This window comes from Ananas comosus, linkage group 10 (genome assembly GCF_001540865.1).
Source record: "Ananas comosus cultivar F153 linkage group 10, ASM154086v1, whole genome shotgun sequence".
NCBI lineage: Eukaryota > Viridiplantae > Streptophyta > Magnoliopsida > Poales > Bromeliaceae > Ananas > Ananas comosus.
The window spans coordinates 8,797,947-8,819,161 of record NC_033630.1 but is presented as its reverse complement, the minus strand read 5'-3'; the positions used below and the strand labels follow the sequence as shown (position 1 = coordinate 8,819,161).

The following is a 21,215-nucleotide window of genomic DNA, read 5'->3' as shown; positions in this document are numbered from 1 at the left end:
TCATAAAGAGTAATAGATTACAAAAAATACACAAATGTATGGTACAATACGCGCGTACTATATCTCTCTTTATATATACTGTAACAAATTATTGGTATCAATAAATAAAAGAATAATTTGTAAATCCTAAATTTGATTATCCGAAACCCATAACTTTTGGAGCAAATCTTATTAACCGAGTCAAACAATTTGGCAAAAACTTCCTCGCAAATAAGAAGCAAACTCTGGTATCTCTACCATTGTAAGCGCATGAAGTAGTGTTATACCTTAGCATCTGCAACAGGTCGATGGTCACATCCGTCCTTATGAACCTGGCTGGATGGGGCCCACCCCTGGACCAATCAACCCACGTCAAGCTTCTGTTTGTGCTGGCCCACCAATACTTGGAGCTCAGGAATGTTGGCAAGTAATGCTCATCCACATAACAAACTTTTTTGCAGTGTCTCCTGAAGACCGGAAAATACGTATCATCCGAGATTATTTTGATCGCAATATCACGATCGACCTCGAACCACTGAGAGCCCTTACGCCATTGTTCGAGCTTCACTAAGGGTTCCATCCGTTTTTTGTAGCGTCCGCGACCTGTGGCACCCGGGTCGTCGTAGGCTTGTACATAAACCTTGGTAGAATTGACGAGATAAGAGTAAACGGTGGGGAAGTTGAAGAGCGGAATGCACGATTCAGAAAGGAGGACGAAGCGCTCGTTTGAAAAATCGAGCAAGGCGTTGCCTAACAGGCGGCGCTCGGCTTCCATCATGCTGACCTTCCCCCATTGAACCGCCTACAACAAAGCACACATTTTCTCTTGTCAGTTCTTATTGATAATACGCATTCCCTATAGCACGATTATAATAATGACGAGTTACAATTACCTTTACAGCTATTCTTTTATTTTCTTCGTTTTTTTTTTTAAAAAAAAATTGCTATAACGAGCTTCACTCAAATATAGTTCAAGGTCACTTTATGAATATCGCGGCATGGCATGCTGCTTACATTTGAATGTGAAGTACCTACGTTTTGAATTTGGAATCTTCAATACTAACTATCAAGACTTTTATTGCTTGCGCTAAGAACAATCAATAATTCTTGATCAGCCACTTGTTAACAAAGCTGACAAGTAATTAAAGCACCGAAGTCTCTGCAAATAATATTCCTATACAATCAATATTAAATAATATTCCTATACAATCAATATTATTCTAGTTTTTTCTCCCATAAAGTAATCTTTTAAAGTAGAGATTTGGCATAAACATCATGCGCAGTTCTTGTACGTGCATGTACGTATATCCAAATAGAATAGTTAAGGCCCAGAACAATTAATATAAAGTAAGGGCTTTGTTTACGTTTGACCCCTTAAAAAAGTTTTTTTTCACAAATAGTTTATCAAATTTATAATTGTAGATTTGGCCCTATTCCTGCCACGCAATCGCCACATCAACGCCACACAAGCCGGCTAGGGAGAGGAATTAAGTCAAACACGGTGAACAATTCACCGGGTTCAAACACGGTGAATGATTCACCGTGTTCCATACTTTTTTTCCCCTTTTTCGATACTTAAATTTTTTTCGCAATACATATTTTTCTCTTAGACATGAGGAACCATTCATCGTGTTTAGATACGGTGAATGAATTATTATGCTCAACTTATTACAGCATCTCCACCCTTACTCACGTGGCGCCTACGTGGCGCCTGCATGGTAGAGATAGGGCCAAAATTATAATTATAAATTTGGTGAGATTATTTATGAAAATAAATTTTTTGCGGGGGGGCAAATGCAAAAAACGCTGTTTAAGTAATGTTCTATTTGATACTAGTTTCTATTCTATTTTCCGTTAAAATCACTTTCTACAATTAAAAGTTTTTTTGACTGTTAAAACATTTAAAATTGTTGCTGTAATGAAAAAGCAAATTGAAGATTTTGAGATTTAGAATTGGAAGCTCAGATTTAGAGCTTCTGAATTTGTTGCAAAAAGTTGTCCCCGGAATTTGATCTAAAGCTTATTTTAATAGTACTGTTTAACAATACTTTACAAAACAAACGCTACATTCTATAACAGTACTAAACCGACTATCAATATCTTAGTTTTGTGTTAATGGATATTTATATGATGTATCTTGTATGGGTATGGACCTTACACTAGACTAAATGATCGTTTAGTCAAATGTAATTATAAATGCAGCATTGTTAAAGATGCGTACAGTTTAATAAGCATAAGCATAAATAGTACCTGCAACTATAAATATTTTATTTAACTGCATATATTTGGATGTATTTATATTTATCTGGATCGACAAGGTTAGACCCACTGTAGAAGAAATAATATTCTTTCATTTAAAAGGTGATAAGGTAGACAGGCTTAATGCTCATATAAAATTATTCTCTTCCACTACTACAGCTAAAATAACAGTCAATTCAAACATAATTTGATCGCTATATTTACACTTTCTTATGGATGCAGTTCCAACTGCGACAATTATATTTAAGTTTAATAAATCAAACACTCTATTTATAGATGCATATAGTTAAAACCATAATGGAATTGAAACTACTTGCGGCCAAATAATCCTATTGCTATTTAAAGCTGTCCAAAATACAGGATATCCCATACCCAACCCGGACTCGAACCCTACCCAGATCCGGATTCTTTATACCCATAGGCAACTTGGATCCAACCCAAAGTCGATCTTTTAATGGATAGAGTCCGAACGAGTTTCCAAATCTGGACTCGAATCTGGTTATGGACCCGGTGAAATATCCAATATTTAAAGTTCAAGGTGAAGGGTCTCTATATATTTTCATCATAGTAAAAAAACCTAGTTGCTTTGTTTACTTCTTTTTTTTATTTTATTCTTTAGTTATTTACTGTTTGAATCTTTCTTTTAAACGAAGTTTACTGAGCTTGGTAAAACTAATTAGAGAGCAAGTTTTTTTATAATGAGAGGTTTATGATTTGTCCATAAACTATTTAATAAAGTCTATAAAAAATATATGCATACCGATATTCATATCCGATCTAGACTTAATCCATACCTAATCCATACCCGATCTTAAGCGGGTGGTATACGAATAGTCACTATCCAGACCCGCTCAAATAGATCCGATGAATATATTATTAACTTAAGTATTCAAATTCGAATTCTTTTTAGGGTAAGAATACGGTATATCAAATTAACTTAAGTATCCAAATTCGAATTCTTTTTAGGGTAAGAATACGGTATATCAACTATCAAGAATTAATTGACTCTTTCCTAGGACATCTTTATCAACTTGTTCCATTAATTACTAAACGACTCTATTGCTACTTGCCCATTTAATGTTTGACCATTTCCATGTGGAGAAAAGTCACCTCGCCACCCGGAAATTTAGCGAGTTTTGTGGCATTAATAACGACTACGCACATGCATACGACCCTATGCTTAAATAGCGGGAGATGTGTAATTTTTTATTTATAATTCGAGTAACCAGGATTAATTGTTTATCTCTCATTTTATCTAGCTAGGTTAAAGTTTAATTAAACTTGTTGTGTTTAGTTAGGGTGTCAATGTACTGAACACAAGCAAGCTGGAGTCGATTTGTGTTCGATTGGCTTGTTATATAAATGAGCCGAACATGAACGGGCTCATTAAAATATCGAGTCGAAAATTTCAACTCGTATTCGGCTCGTTTATTAACAAGCCCTTATTTATCAACAAGCCGAAACCGAGCTGGCTCACGAACAACAAATTAAGAGGATTAGAAATAATATATATAGAACATAAATTTATGATATTTTTTACTCATTAAACTTTGATCTAATAATTAAAATTTTGTATATAAATGAGATTTTTTATAACTGAGTTGGGCTTCATATTTACGCCTAAAAATTAAATAATAAAAATTTATATATTATATATATAATTATTTAATTATTTATATATATAAATATAAAATATATAAATTATATAAATATAATANTCCTGAAAGTGTATCATTGAAGAAAGGTTATTACAAAAAAAACAAGCTTTTACACACGCACATAATATATATATATATATATATATATATATATATATATATATATATATGGATTCGAGTTGTTATCGAGCTGAATACGAGCAGAGCTAACCCAACTTCTGTTTCGCTCATTTATTAAATGAGTTGAAAAATTCAGCTCATGCTTGGTTTGTTTACTAAACAAATGATTAGATTTCATGCCCAATTCAAGCCGAAGACAAGCCGATTTGCAAACAATGAGTTGGTTTGTCATCTCTAGTTTTAATATATTGGTTACTTTCTCACCTTACATGTGAGATCCCTGGTGTACAACAGTGAAGGCTTGTCGACAGTTCTGGAGAGTGTCGGGACAAGTCTGAGTCGCGTTGGCGCGAAATAGACGCAAAACGGACTCTGTGCGACGCGAGAGCAGCATTTAGCAAGAAAATCTGCAAATAGCTGTTTTCTGCTTGCTGTACCAGTACAGCCATCACGGTGTACCGGTATACTACACAGGCTGCACGCAGGCTGCTCTCAGGTTGGCTTCTTGTACCGGTACGCGAGCCCGTGTACCGGTACGCCAGGGTAGGTGAGAGGGTGTTTTGGTCTTTTTTCACCTCTTTTGTGTCACCCTTTCTCTCCCTCCCTATTTAGACGTGTAGAGCAGAGAGAGAGAGAGTTTTCTCTGGTTTCTACTCCTCTCTCTCTCTAGCTTGGACCGAGTGTGGAGGAGCCCTTGGGTGGAGTTGTTTCGTCGCTGACGTCGCGCCGCGCAGCTATTTGAGCGGGTGTTCGTTGTCGTGGTGCTGCGACGAGGCCGGACGAGCGTGGATTTTCACCGTTCTCGACGTCACGCCGGTGCTAGCGTCGCTGTTGAGGTGAGATATTCATCAATTCCGCCAACTATGACAAGTCTTTATCACTTCCGAGCTCAAGGATGTTGTTTTGCAGATTTCCTACGTCGACCGTTGGTGTTTCAGCTCGTGTGCGACGTAGAAGCGTCAGATTGGACCGAGACTTGGTTCGTTGGATTTAGGACTTCGAGAGGAATCCACGAAGCCCAAGATTGTTAATTTTGGTAAAGGTTAGCTTGGTCGAAACCCTATTCCACTCTGCTATTGTTGTTTTGAGCAGAATTGGTGTTTATTGTGGGTTTCTATGTCTAGATCCGTGGAGTGTTGTTGTCGCTAGTTCGTTGGGTTGCGCCGAGCTTTGCAGGGACTCCGGTGACCTTCTTCACTGCCGGGGATTAGCTTTTGAGGTGGGTTACATCGGTTTATTCCTAAGCACAGTATTAGTCGACATGTATGATTTTCAGTTTTGTAAATCATGTTGTAGTTCATTTTTGTTGATTGTATCATGGATGAAATCAGCATTGAGGACATGATTAGCAAACCATAAATATACATGTTGGACTTGGAATTTGACTTAGAAGAAAACTAGCAATTTGGACATGTCACCTGTTTACACTACCTAATTTAGCTCTAGGAGCCGTTGTAATTTTGTATCGTCGAGGTATCGAGGCGGCGGATACCCTAGGTAGTTTAGCTTTCAATTACGCTCGTGCTGAGATGCCGAGTGTATTTTTACAGTAGCGTTCAGGCTATTCCGGACTATTGGGTGCCGTTGGGGTTGACGGTGGACCCATATTGCCTTTTTGGAGTCGGATTGTGCCGAGGGCACGCGACTTGTTGTTTGTTAGACCAGTTAGAGTTGGTTACTTGGACTTTGGCTTGAGAGAGCCTGATTGAGCTCGACAGAGATACGCTGCATACTCGGTTCGGTAGCTCCCTCGAGTGCCACTCCGGAGACGGGCGTTGTGCTTTCGCGTTGGTGTCGTGCATACCGGTTAGACTTGCTCTCCACAGACTGGTTAGTGTGGAGGTAGCTAGATAGTCTCAACTAGGCGGGACGGGTGTGTTCACAGACCCTGGGACGGATATGTTTACAGTCCCTAAAGAGATTGGGTCAGGATTGACATTTCTACAGTAGGTTGTTTAGAGCATGTTAGTGTAATAACTCGTAGCTGTAGATTTTATTCCAGCATTTATTACTATCTTCGCTCCTTTCTGTAGATTTAGTGGGTGTACCGATGATGTTGAGGGCGGCACCCACTAAGGACTACTTATTTTTACAGTAGTTCTCACGCCCTATTGTTACCCCATTTTTTGCAGAGCCATCGTCTTCGGCTGCTGCTGTTGCTGATCAGGATCGAGGCAAGGGTGTCGCGAGTTAGAGCCCTACCCGATGAGCCGAGCTAGAGGTGCCTCTGCAGCAGGTAGTTGTTTTTGTTGGAGTTCATATGTACACAGACGTTTAACTCACCAGTGCGAGTAATTTTGTATCTGGGTTTTGGTGTATGTATATGGAACTCGGTTTGTTTTTGTTACTGGTTCTTCTAGCAGCTCTATACTACTGTTTGTAGTATTGTATGTCTTACAGGTACAGCTATCGCTTCGTATACAAGAGAAATTTCTTTGTATACGGCGGATTTGTCGACGTGCCTGGGGAACGTGTAATACGGGGCGTGACAGATTAAGTTGGTATCAGAGCTTAGCATTAGATCGTTAGGACCTAGAAAACCTAAGTTTGGCAAACCTTAGGAAGGCAAGACGCGAGAGGCGTAATTTATTGTGAAAGCTAATGATTAATTGTTCTAACTCCTCCTAGAGTAGGGTGAGTGAATGAAGGAGTGCCTGTTTTGGCCTAAGAAATTATGTTGGCTGCAGACAACATAATTTTGGAGAAAAACAGGGACCGCCTTCTAGACTTTCGTTGATTGGGTCGAGAGTGTTTGTGTTTCATCTGACCCCGATCTGTTCCTTTCAGCTATGTATCGTCACCGAGGACAACCGTCGTTACGGGAGCGTGCCCAGTTGTCGCAGGATCGTGCGGGACCTTCCGAGATGCTTGAGCATGCGTAGCCGAGTGCCTGGCAGGAGTAGAGTGTTCGACTGGAGGCGAGTGCATTCCCGGACTTGAGTACACAGATAGCCGCCCTGACAGAGGTGACGAGACGGCAGGGGGAGTTATTGGAGAGGATGTGCGAGAGGTTAGCTTCACCCCAGAGCTCATCACCGAGGGCACCAGAGTCGTCTGTTCCACCTCCGACTACTTCAGTGACAGCACCAGCTGCAGCAGTTCCTCCGCCAATAGCAGTTCCGTAACGCCAGTTGCGCCTGCTAGGGGGCCTGTACAGTTGACAGAGGCCGAGCAGGAGCGGTGGACGGAGAGGTGGGCTCATTTTCGCCGTTTTGATCCACCGATTTTCGATGGCAGTTGCACTGAGACCTGGATTGTTGACGGATGGGTCAATGCGATGGAGAAGTTATTTGAGGATCTATTCATTCCTGAGGGGGAGCAGGTGTTTTTGGGAGTCCATTGTTTAGCAGGTGATGCCCACACCTGATAGAGGAGAGTGAGGAGAGAACAGGGACTGGTAGCGTTGCAGCTGAGATGGGATAAATTTTGTGGAATGCTGTTTGGGATGTTTTTTTCCAACAGTGTGAAACAGAAGCTCGAGGAGGATTTGAAGAGGATTCAGCAGGAGGATCGTCCAGTGCAGGAGTACATTCGGGAGTTTACTCGACTCCTGAACTGTATACCATTTGTGGCCAGGGACGAGGCACATAGGGTCTATCTGTTTGAGCAGGGGCTGAGACCCGACATCTTCAGGTTGGCATGGACGCAGAGGTTAAGGACTCTGGATGCGTCCATAGAACAGGCCTTGTAGGTGGAGAGAGGTGAGGTGTCACTGCAGGAGAGGACTCAGGCCGTGGAGCAGAGTCAGGACAGGAAGCGCCCCTTTCAGATGATGCTGGACAGTCGAGCAGCAGGCGTCCGCCGAGACCTCCACGATCACGCTCTCAGGGTCGTGGGCCTTCGGGGCGTTAGCGTTCCAGGGGATCCCGTCAGCAGGGACAGACTCAGAGGACACCGCAGTGTGTGATCTGCGGGGGACCACACTGGCCCCGGCAGTGCGAGCAGAGAGAGGGCAGGTGTTATGGTTGCGGTCAGCCCGGACATATGAGGTCAGCTTGTCCCCGTGCAGCATCACCAGCGCCATCCACTGCATCAGCGCAACCGGCATCTCAGCCGTCTTTTGGAGCAGCCCCGAGCTTCTGCCAGGAGGACAGATCGTCTATGTCGCGTCAGGGCGAGCGGCGACAGCAGGCTTTGAGCGGCAGGGTCTATACAGCCCAGGTGGAGGACTTTTCAGCAGTTGACCGAGTGGTGGCAGGTATCATTTTGATTTCTGACATTAGAGCTCGTACCCTTTTTGATACCGGTGCCTCGCATTCTTTTATTAGCCGAACATTTGTATTGTTGCATGGTTTAGAGTTAGGAGTATTGTCACAGGCACGAGAGGTGCAGATTTCGGACCATGTTTTACAGATTGCAGAGTGTTGTTGGTCGTGTCCGGTGCAGTTAGACTCGTGGATCATGCCCGCAGACCTCTTGGTGTTAGGGCAGCTGCAGGACTTCGACGTCGTGCTCGGTATGGATTGGCTGGCGCGGTACTATGTTACGATACGATTTGGATGATAGTGGACAAACTGACCAAGTCTGCTCACTTCTTTCCGGTTCAGACCACCTGGTCCAGAGAGAGACTCACGCAGCTATATCTGGATCATATTGTTAGGCTGCATGGCGTGCCGATTTTGATCGTATCTGATAGGAATCCTAGGTTTGTGTCACACTTCTGGAGGAGTTTGCAGACAGCCTTGGGTACACAGTTACAGTTCAGCACAGCGTTTCATCCACAGACAGATGGTCAGTCAGAGCAGACCATTCAGACTCTAGAGGACATGCTGAGAGCATGCGTCCTGAACTTTGGAGGAGAGTGGTATCGACATTTGAGACTGGTTGAGTTTGCGTACAACAACAGCTATCAAGCGAGCATCCGGAAGGCTCCGTTTGAGGCGTTGTATGGACGCAGATGTCGATCCCCTTTGTGTTGGAGTGATGTGGGTGAAAGGAAGATGCTTGGGCCTGAGATTTTGTTAGAGGCTGAGGAAAAGGTGAGAGTTGTTCGACGACACATTTTGACAGCCCAGAGCCGCCAGAGGAGTTACGCCGATACCAGGAGACGAGACTTAGAGTTTCAGATTGGTGATCATATATTCCTTAAAGTCTCGCCGTCTAGAGAGATTCGCCGATTTGGAGTACGTGGAAAGCTCAGTTCACATTTCGTTGGCCCTTTTGAGGTATTCGAGCGAGTGGGACCAGTTGCATACAGGATCGCTCTACCCCCGCGACTAGCTGGCATTCACGATGTCTTCCACGTCTCAGCATTTAGGAGATATGTTTTCGATCCTTCTCACGTGATTGACTTCACTCCACTCGAGATTGGCGAGGATCTGAGTTACGAGGAGCGACCGTTGCGTATTCTTGCTCGGGAGACGAAAGAATTGCGCAACCGGGTCATCCCGTATGTGAAGGTGCAGTGGAGTAATCACGAGGAGCGGGAGGCGACTTCGGAGCCTGAGACGGTGATGAGGGAGTCCTATCTCTATCTGTTCGATGCCGTGAGCTGAGGTATGTTTAAGTTTCGAGAACGAAACTTTTTGTAGTTAGGGAGGATGTGAGATCCCTGGTGTACAGCAGTGAAGGCTTGTCAACAACTCTGAAGAGTGTCGGGACAAGTCTGAGTCACGTTGGTGCGAAATAGACACAAAACGGACTCTGTGAAACGCGAGAGCAGCATTTAGCAAGAAAATCTGCAAATAGCTATTTTCTGCTTGCTGTACCGGTACAGCCATCACGGTGTACCGGTACACTGCACAGGCTGCACGCAGACTGCTCTCGGGTTGGCTTCTTGTACCGATACGCGAGCCTGTGTACCGGTACGCCATGGTAGGTGAGAGGGTGTTTTGGTCTTTTTCCACCTCGTTTGTGTCACCCTTTCTCTCCTTCCCTATTTAGACGTGTAGAGCAGAGAGAGAGAGAGTTTTCTCTGGTTTCTACTCCTCTCTCTCTAGCTTGGACCGAGTGTGGAGGAGCCCTCGGGTGGAGTTGTTTCGTCGCCGACGTCGCGCCGCGGAGCCATTTGAGCGAGTGTTCGTTGTCGTGGTGCTGCGAGGAGGCCGGACGAGCATGGATTTTTGCCGTTCTCAACATCGCGCCTGTGCTTGAGTCGCTGTTGAAGTGAGATATTCATCAATTCCTCCAACTATGGCAAGTCTTTATCACTTCCGAGCTCAAGGATGCTGTTCCATAGATTTCCTGCGTCGACCGTTGGTGTTTCGGCTCGTGTGCGATGTAGGAGCGTCGGATTGCAGCGAGACTTGGTTCGTTGGATTCAGGACTTCGAGAGGAATCCACGAAGCCTAAGATTGTCGATTTTGGTGAAGATTAGCTTGGTCGAAACCCTATTCCACTCTACTGCTGTTGTTTTGAGCAGAATTGGTATTTATTGTAGGTTTCTATGTCTAGATCCGTGGAGTGTTGTTGTTGCTGGTTCGTTGGGTTGCGCCGAGCTTGGCAGGGACTCCGGTGACCTTCTTCACTATCGGGGATTAGCTTTTGAGGTGGGTTATATCGGTTTATTCCTAAGCACAGTATTAGTCGACATGTATGATTTTCAGTTTTGTAAATCATATTGTAGTTCATTTTTGTTGATTGTATCATAGATGAAATCAGCATTGAAGACATGATTAGCAAACCATAAATATACATGTTGGACTTGAAATTTGACTTAGGAGAAAATCAGCGATTTGGACCTGTCACCTATTTAAACTGCCTGATTTAGCTCTAGGAGCCGTTGTAATTTTGTATCGTCGCAGTATCGAGGCGGCGGATATCCCAGATAGTTTAGCTTTCAGTTACGCTCGTGCTGGGATGCCGAGTGTATTTTTACAGTAGCGTTCAGGCTGTTCCGGATTGTTGCGTGCCGTCGGGGTTGACGGTGGACCCATATCACCTTTTTGGCGTCGGATTGTGCCGAGGGCACATGACCTGTTGGTTGTTAAACCAGTTAGAGTTGGTTACTTGAACTTTGGCTTGAGAGAGCCTGATTGAGCTCGATAAAGATACGCTGTATACTCGGTTGGATAGCTCCCACGAGTGCCACTCCAGAGACGGGCGTTGTGCTTTTGCGTTGGTGTCGTGCATGCCGGTTAGACTTGCTCTCCATGGACTGATTAGTGAGGAGGTAGCTGGATAGTCTCAACTGGGCGAGACGGGTGTGTTCACAGTCCCTAGGTCGGGTATGTTTATAGTCCCTAAAGAGATTGGGTCAGGATTGACATTTCTACAGTAGGTTGTTTAGAGCATGTTAGTGTAATAATTCGTAGCTGTAGATTTTATTCCAGCATTTATTACTATTTTCACTCCTTTCTGTAGACTTAGTGGGTGGACCGATGATGTTGAGGGCGGCGCCCACTAAGGACTCCTTATTTTTACAGTAGTTCTCACGCCCTATTGTTATCCTATTTTTTGCAGAGCCATCGTCTTCGGCCGCTGCTGTTGTTGATCAGGATCGAGGCAAGGGCGTCGCGAGTTAGAACCCTACCCGACGAGCCGAGCTAGAGGTGCCCCTGCAGCAGATAGTTGTTTTTGTTGGAGTTCATGTACATACAAACGTTTAACTCGCCAATGCGAGTAATTTTGTATCTGGGTTTTGGTGTATTTATATGAAACTCGGTTTGTTTTTGTTACTGGTTCTTCTAGCAACTCTATACTACTGTTTGTAGTATTGTATATCTTACAGGTACAGCTATCGCTTCGTATACAAGAAAATTTTCTTTGTATACGGCGGATTTGTCTGCGTTCCCGGAGAACGTGTAATTCAGGACGTGACATTATAATATATTTTTTATCAATAATTTTATTTTTATTATATCATAAAAAATTTATTCGCCATATAAAGTAGCAAACTTTATATATAGCATGGACACTTTATAGACCATACGGTGAAAATATTTAGTATTTCATCATTCTATTTGCAGTTGCCCTCTTACATACTATATTTTAGAATATATTATTTTTTTATTCAATTTAAGTACAGTATACTTTACGATAAAATAAAAATAAAATTTCAGTGAATAACTAATGCTCGTTCGGCATTATTGTCATTTTTAAAATTTTTTCAATATACTAATTTTATGTAATTGATATATTGACGAAAGAAATTTTTTCTATTGTTATGATTAGTTGGCATGTAGCAACCACGCAAAGTGATAGATGCTAAATAGAATGCTGATTACTAAAAAATAGTCACTTCTAATTAAATTCTTATTTTTGTTGCCAGAATAAATACTTTGGATATAAATATTAGACGCGCTTAATTATACTCTATAAATAATTCGGTACTTTATGTTATAAAAAATAAAACTGATCTTAACCGTTGATTAATGATGATTAAAAATGCCATTTTATTATGTAAAAGGTTAGAAGATTATTTCATATGAGGGTACTTTTGTAATTAAATTAGGCAAAATCTACTAATGTCTAAATATAAAGTCCAATATAATAAAAAACAAAAAGTTTTAATATTCAACCAACCCCACCTAGCCCACTCGACCCGATTTCAAATAGAAAAGGAAAAAAAAAAAAAAAAAAAAAAAATTGATCACATCTACCCTTCTCCTCCTCCGCCGCCGCAACCAACAAGGTAGGGCTCCGGCGGCTGGAGTTCATCTGTGAGGATCTCGTAAGAACCGTAGAGGGTTACGATCGCCACGTGTTCCTCCGGCACAGATCGCTGGAGGAGTGGGTGCCAATCATCAAGGCGGCCCTACATATAGTGACCACACATATGGAAACACTTTTAAAAAGTGTCGATAATTTAGCCAGTAAAATTTTTTTTGATCCATACCAACATTTAAAAGTGTCACTATACACCGTTTCTATTGTAGTGCCTTTACATCTCTACTGTGAATGGAAGAGAAAAGAAAATTTTGATAATATAGTGGAGGTAAAATTACTAAATTATCTACAAATTAAAAGACCAAAATATTCCTCTTTGGGTATCTGGTAACCAGTACCTCTTTCAAAGTAAACTATTATTGCAGTCACAAATTTAAAAAAATTAAATTTGAACAGTTGAATAAAAATAAATGAACAGTAATAAAAAATAACAAGTATAGAAGCACTACTCATTATACTCTACTACACTTGTAATTTAGTGTTATTTTTATTTGTTGCATTATAAATTTTTTAAACAACAACATTGTATAATTATATTATTTAATCACTACACTGTATTTTAGATTTATTTTCATATTTCTATCTTGTACCGTTCTCATTTTACATAGATATTAAACTATTATTTTTTTTGCCAATTTTTATATTATTGTTATCGAATATATTATCATAGACAAAATCTAATAATTTATTAAGAAACGCTAGTAAAATAATAGCTAAAATATAAATAAAACTTTATGATAGAATCATTGAAAACTCCTAGCAAGTTATTTTTAACTATTTTTTTTATTTTTTATTTTTTGTATCATAACGAGTTGAATCCATATAGTCTGTCATTTTTAACCAATATTTTTTAAATAATTTTTATTTAAAATTAAAAATTTATTATTTATAATGTGGGAATATATTTAAAAAAATGATAGTTTAGTGATGCATTTGAAAAATAAAAAGTACAATGTAGAAAATAAAAAAATAATCCTGTAAAATTCAGCATTATACAATATAATTAAGCTTAAATATAATGAGCAACCTATCCATTGTGATGCCTTGACTTTCCTGGAGTTCACCTATTCTAAGTCTACTCCCGTCGTAGCACGCTTAATTCTCTTAATCTCTTAGACCTAACCATCATCCAAAATGCTTAAGTCAAATTAAGAGTTTTTAGCTCTATTATATCTTATATATAGGACTATTAAGGGTCTCATATTTTCCGCCCCCCCTTTAAGCCCTGACGTTACTCGTCAGGCTCAAACTCACAAGTACCCGGCGATGTGAGACTCGTCTTGCTAGTCTAAACCGATTTTGTGGTGAGCTACGCTCCACCCACAATAATCAACAGCATGAGAGTCTCGCTCTCCTTACTGTATAATTCTGGCTCAATCGAGATGCATCTCATACTTCCGGCTAGTAATTGGCTTTGATACCAACTCTTGAAACTTCTTTATTTGCTCTTACTATCGCTGCGAGGCTTCAACCTGTTGTTGAGCTCTAGACCACCCCAATTAGCGCAGCAACTTGGTCCAGTAACTCTAGGACCTCGCTAGATTCGGACCGCTCGGGCACCTCAGGAGGCGGTGCCGGAGTCGACGTCGTCTTAGGGTGTTTCTTTGGCGCCATTACCACTTGAAACGCAATAATTTGATAACATAAGTAAAGAAAATCATCCACCGGAAAGGAATAGCCGGAATAGAACGAAGGAATGATTCAATCTTCCATCATTTCAGAACCGACGCCCCTTCTACACTATTTTACATAAAAATTATATTAAAGGAAGTAAAACTGGACTACAGTAATTAAAGCCCTTGTATGTTGCCCTGAGAAGGAAAAAGTCTACAATGTCACACTTAGGGCATATTTGTTTTATCGAAATTGGACTTTGGGTTGAAGTGGAGTTCAATGAAATTACTTTTTTCCGCTGTTTCTTTCGTAGTTATGAAAGTAAGTTTCATTAGTTCTGTTGTTTGTATGGTAAAAAGTGTATAATGTAAACTATAATTTATATATAAATAATAAATAATTTAATAAATAAAAATAATATAATTATAATTTTATATAATTAAAATTTAATTTAAAACAACTAAATTATTTTTTATACATAAATTATAGTAATACAACAATAAAATAATAAAGTAGAAAAAATATTAATACTCAATTAATTATTTTTTATCATATTTTAACTGTACAAACTAAATAAAGAAAATACTAAAACTTGACTAGTCAATTTTTATTATATTTTAAATATACCAACTAAATAAAAGAGTAATTAGTATCATAATTAAATATATTTAAAAATAACTATCTTTACCTAATATATTATTTTATTATTTTTTTCACCTCTCACGATTATGCCGTTTTAAGTTAACTCGAGTTTTGACCGTAACTTTTTTACAGCGAACCAAACAATGAAAGTGATCATTTATGTTGAAAACGACTTTCTTCCTCTATCACTTCCATCCCATTTTGGCCCAAACAAACACGCCCTTATACTACATCATCAATAACAAGCCAATCACATCTCTTATTTTCAAAAAAAAAATACTTCAAAAATATTTTTTATAATCACGATGTGATGAATAACCTAAAAAATAAGATATTTAATTCGTTGAGAACACCACATCACCAACATAATCGGTACATTCTAGAATTTTCAAAAAGGGGTTTCTATGCAGCTATACATGGAATTAGGGGTGGCAATCTAGCTCGCTGTTCGGGAGTCAGCTCGTGTTCGGCTCGAAATGAGCTCGAATCCGGCTCGCTGTTTAGTAAATGAGCTGAACACGAGCTGAATTTTTCAGCTCGTTTAATTAACGAGCCGAACACGAGCTGGGGTCAACTCGCTCATGTTCGGCTCGATAACAGCTCGAATACATATATTTTATATTTATATAATTTATTTAATTTATATTTTTATATATAAATAAATAATTATATATAATATATATTTTTATTATTTAATTTTTAGCAAAATAAAAATATAAATGCGAGCTCAATTATAAAAAGACTCATTTATATGTAAAGTTTCAACTATTAGATCAAAGTCTAATGGATAAGATTTTATAAATTTACTTTTTGTATATATTTTAATCTAATTCTTTTAATTTATTGTTCGTTGGCAGCTCGTATTCGGCTCGTTAATAAATAGGCCGAACACGAGCCTGAATTTTTCCGCTCGAGTACTTTTAACGAGCCAGCTCGTGTTCGCTCGTTTAATACGGCCGAACACGAGCCGACCCAGCTCGCTCGTGTTCGGCTCATTTACACCCCTACATGGAATACCTTATTTGCGAAATTACCCGTTTTGATCCACCAACTTAATTAACTGGGAAAATTTTGTAGATAAATATATCTCTATACAATTTTAAAGTTATGATTAATTTCTAGAAAAGTTATTATTAAATTTATTATATTAAAATTTTCAATATTTAATTTTATTCTTACAGGTTGACGATTCACTAATCGATCGTTAAATTTTCCCTATTTGGACCCTTGTGTACGTCAATATAACTTTTCAAAAAGTTTTTTAATGTCTGATTTAAAATGTAGATAGAATGACGAAAAATTTAAAATAAAAATATTATAAAAATATTAAAAGATGTTAAAAATAAAAGATATTTATTAAAAATAAAATAAAAAATAAAAGATATTAATTATTTTTAATTTTTATTAAAAATAAAATTAAAAAGATATTTATTCATGTCAAAATGATCATTTCGTAGAACAAAAGTCAATTTTAGTTGGTCGATTAATACAAAGCATATATATATATTATAATTGTGCAACCTAAGAGGGATATACTCGATAACTAATATATTTTATAATTATGGAGCTTAAGATAGATAACTCCCTAACTATAATTTTAATATGCAATTTAATTACTCTGTAGGATAAATACGTAATTAAACCTTTTTAAATTGACCTGTAAAGAGCACTCGAATTACGTGTAGCATCGGGTAGAGGTAACCCAAAGCTAAGCAACAAAATGAATTTAGTCAAAATCTCACTATCAGATATATATTCTGAGATCGATCTAATAAGTCCTTGATTAAATATAAAATACCAAAGTACTTTTTTTTTTTTCTTACCATTTTAAGATGTGATGTGTTGGTGCACAATAAGGAATGTTTTACATGGTTAGCCGTTTTTGTTTCATGAATTCAAATTCAGCTATCAATTGGTTTCTAGTTTTTCCATTTTTTGATTAACATTAACCTATGTAAGATTATTATATCATGTAATTAACTACTAGCTATGCAAAGATGGAGCTTCTAACCTTGCTTGGAATCCGTCGACCGTAGAAAACCGAAAGCTGGGATGGCGCCGACCCATTGTAAGAAGGATCAGCGTGGACGTAGATCGAATACAACCCTTCATGCCCCTCAAAGAATTTCTCCCACAAGGGTGCAAAGGGGAGCTCTCCTCTGGTGAGGAATAGGAATGCAACCTTGGGCGAACGTTGGAACGGCGTCCGCTTGATGTGCGGTGCAACCGACGCCCTCCACAGCAGCTCGTCATCCGTCATGTCGTGCATGGCCGTGCTTGGTTCCACAAAATCCTTCAGCCCCACGCGCTCTTCCGTGACAGCCGTACTTTGCGGTGATAGTCGTTGTGGTACTACTGCAGATAAGGATTCCGAAGGAGGCGGCGATAAGAGAGAGAGAACTTGATCGGTTGTCTGGCAAGGGAGAGGGAGAGATTTGAGGTAGAAGCTTGCGATAATCCCGAAGGCGAAGCCGAGGGCAAAGAGGAGGAAGATGGAGGTGAAGTTGAGGAGATGGGAACTGGGAAGTATATGCATGGAAGATTGTGGTGGTGGTGTTGGAGGTGGTTTTTGTTTCTGATGATTTTGAGGGCTCTTCATTGATATTGTTTTCTTAATTAGATCGGTTGCTATTGATTAGTTACTTTGTTTGAGCTACATGTGAAAGAGATCATATATGAGAGAGAGAGATGGAGAGAGAGAGTTTGGACTTTAATTTTCCAAAATTCCAACTGGGGAGGGTGGAATGTGGGGGACTTGTAGGTACGTGGAAAGAGAGGGAGAGAGAGAGGGACATGAAAGAGATTCAAAGAGACGCTTGTTTGGACCAGTAGAAAAGAAGTTTATGTAGACTTGGGCGCTGGGTTTGATACAGGATTCGAAGTTTCCTTGGAGTTGTACCCAAAGGTATCGTTTGGTTCGGGGATAAGCAAAAAGTGGGTATTCCAGGGATAGGTATAAATTGAGGTATAAGCGGGGATTAGATCAATTTTGCGTTTGGATGAAAATTGGGTTATTCCTGGGAATAAGAAAAATAACGTTTGGTTAGGTAAGATGGAATAAGATTTAAAGTGGGTAGTTATAAATAAAAATTAATAATATTATCACTTTTTTATTTATATTAGAATTTAAATTTTTATATTTTATATTTATATTTTAAAATTTAAAATTTTAACTTTTAAATTTCAAATTTTGAAATTAAAATTTAAAATTTAAAATCTCAAATTTTAAATTCAAAATTTAAATTTTAAATTTCTAACTTTAAATTTAAGATCAAATTTAAATTTGAAAAAAAAAAAATTCAAATTTAAAATTTCAAAAATTTAAAATTTCAAAATTTAAATTTAAAATTTAAAATGTGGAATTTAAAATTATAAACTTTAATTTTGAGATTACAAATTTTAATTTTAAATATAATTTATTATAATATTTTAAATTTTAAATTTATTTAAATTTTAAATTTTAATTTATTTTAATATTTAAATATAATTTATTATAAAATTTATTATAATATTTAAATATAAATAATATGTATTAATATAGCACAATTAATAATTTTATAATAAAAATAATGTATTATAATATATAATATATTGTATTTATATAATTTAGTTTTAATTTATTTTATAATTTTAATTAAGTTTGAAATTAAGCATGGGAATAGCACTATTCCACTAAAATGGTGGAATAGTAAAAAGCTTGCTATTCCGGAATAACCGGGAATAGCAAGCTTTGACCAGAATAAAATATTCCGGTAAAAAATGATCCCGTTTGGCGGAATAGCGGGGATAATCCCCGCTTATCCCCGAACCAAACAGGGCCAAAGAATTTTATACTCGGTTTTTCAAAGTGTAAACATAGTCATGCATATAAAATTGCTGGCGACAAATTTAAGTTCATGGGGAAAATAACCATATTCTGATGCCTCTTTTAATTTTTAGTACAAATATTCGAAAATTTAAGCAGGAGATATTGGGTTATAGGGTTCTCAAACAGCTATTTAATTATCTCTTCTTTGGGTAGTTTAGGACTTCGGAGAAAAAAATGATTACTTCATATTTTTTTGATATTAAAGTTAGAAATTCTATATTCGAATCTCAATCAAGCTTCTAATCTTATTTAATTTTATTTCAGTTAATTATTTCATGTCTTGGACCGATGAAAATGTTTCAAACTCAAACATAACAGAAAATGTTAGGTTAAAAATCAAAATCATCGTTCTTTAGTAGCTTATATTTTTAAAAAAATTTAATTATAGTTAAATTACATAAAACCCCCTGTATCAAAACCCGATTTTTCACTTTCCCCCTGTCATTTAAAAACCTACACTTTGCTCCCTTGTAAAATGAAAAATATTCACAGGGAGGTACGGTGTGTAAAATGATCATTTTGCCCCACACCATTTTCGTCTCCTCCCTCATCTTCCTCAACCGCCGCCTCGATCGGCCGCGATTTCTCTCCATTTTCTTCTCCACCTGCTCCCCTTCTCCTCCTACACCCTCGCCGTCCCTCAATTTCGGCGACAGTAGGGAAGAAATCGAGGTGGGCGTTGATGGAGAAGTAGGCAAGGACAACGAGAGCGAAGGCGAGGCGGCGGAGGAGGGCGAAAGGGATATGGGCGAGGGCGAGGGCGAGGGCGAGGGCGAGGCAGTGGAGGAGGGTGAGTCGGAGAGGCGGCAAGCCGGAGGGAGGCGAAGCAACATGGAAGAGGACGGAGGGGTATTTTTGGTATAAAAAAATATTTTATAACGGAACCCTAACGGATCACTAACGGTAGGGGGTGAAGTACACATTTTTTATTTTACAAGGGGGCAAAGTATAGGTTTTTAAATGACAGGGGCGAAAGTGAAAAATCGAGTTTTGACGGGGTGATTTTCTATAATTTAGCCTTTAATTATTTCACAGTAACATACCGGTGATATTGGTATCCCATTCGGTACCAACTGCATGCAAGAATCAATATTTTTTCAATCCAATTATCAAATTCAGAATCCATAATTATTGGAATAGTAATCCAAACTTCATCTAAAATTTAGTGGAGATAGAGTATATCTAAATTATACATTGATTATATTTAAAAATTTATATAATTAGAGTAGGATTTGTAATTATCCAAAGTAAAAGTTGGATTTATCATCTATTATGACTTTATAGCTGTATATAGTTAGGCATGTGTTAATAAGAGGAAGAATTGCCCAGGCTGTAATTAAATACTTTTTATTAATAAAGTATTAGTTTAGTTATATATCTTCTTTCTCCTCCAATATTTGTTCTCTATATTATTTGTTCTATTTTAGATCCTGGGTTACATAATTGGTATTAGCACAAATACCAGTTCCAACAATTTGTATCAAAGAAAATCACACTTCCAATAATTGGTATCAGAACCGAAAATAAGCCAGATAACAGCAGATTCAAGAGGAACGTAGAACCAATGTACCGAATAGCTACGCCAAAGTGGTAATTTTTCAAAAAGACCCTCTCAAACACCAAATTTGTAGACAAGCCCCTCACAGCACGGGTAACGCGCTAAATGACACCCGCACTTGCATTTTCGCACGAATCGAAACATAAAATATTGGGGGATCTTCCGAAATTTGATTTTCCCCAAATTAACCCTTTCTCAGTTTTTGTGCAATTGCGATAGATCCGTCCATCAGATTTACGAACGGACTACGCCGGCATGTTCAGCACTGTCGGACTTTGAGATCACGTTTTCGTTTCGCGTGATTTGGTCACAAATTTGTGAAGATCCATACCCTCTCTCATTCACATATATAGACACAAAATATATCATTCAGATTGAATTTTGAAATCAAATTCAATTATATTTGAATTCCTCCAATTCAAAATATCTCAGATATTTCATCTTGCCATATGGCTCCCCTTTCCAACAAATATAATATATAATAATACAAAATAACAGAAATGATAAATAGATAGAGTTTAGATAGATTGCTAAATATATTTAATACTAACTAGTCGCTATATAGAAAAGTGGACGAACTTAGTAGTTGGCCGGGATATTAGGAAATTAATTGCATCCCATTCTTCTTTTGAAATATTATCTCTTACGGAGGAGTTGCAACGACGTTGCTCAACAATGAACCTGGGCGAATCAACTTGAGATGGTACATCATCAACGTTGATTGTTGATACTGCACTTCCTAGATCTCCATACTCGTTTTCATTTCTCATTAGAAATCAAATCTTGTGCAAATGTCAAAGTTTATATGGTATCAGTTTATTCACACTAAGGGCGCGTTTGGTTCGCTTTTTTTTCACCCTGAAATCGGAATCGGAATGGATAAATCTGTTTGTGGGTGTTTGGTACGCGG

General features: G+C 38.4%; 1 protein-coding gene across 1 annotated transcript; it reads right to left on the bottom strand.

The window, feature by feature from the left end:
* On the bottom strand, positions 1-17,672 carry LOC109716145. The gene is made up of 2 exons (XM_020241466.1): positions 16,891-17,672; positions 1-781 (listed from the first exon to the last, which is right to left on the bottom strand). Exons 1-2 carry the CDS (start codon positions 17,476-17,478, stop codon positions 137-139), a joined length of 1,233 nt encoding a protein of 410 aa, XP_020097055.1. The 5' UTR covers positions 17,479-17,672; the 3' UTR covers positions 1-136.

Coding starts and splice junctions, on each gene's coding strand:
- LOC109716145 (XM_020241466.1), bottom strand. CDS start 17,478: ATGAAGAGCCCTCAAAATCATCAGAAACAAAAACCACCTCCAACACCA. Junction 782..16,890: donor GTCGACGGATTCCAAGCAAG/GTTAGAAGCTCC, acceptor GCTTTGTTGTAG/GCGGTTCAATGGGGGAAGGT.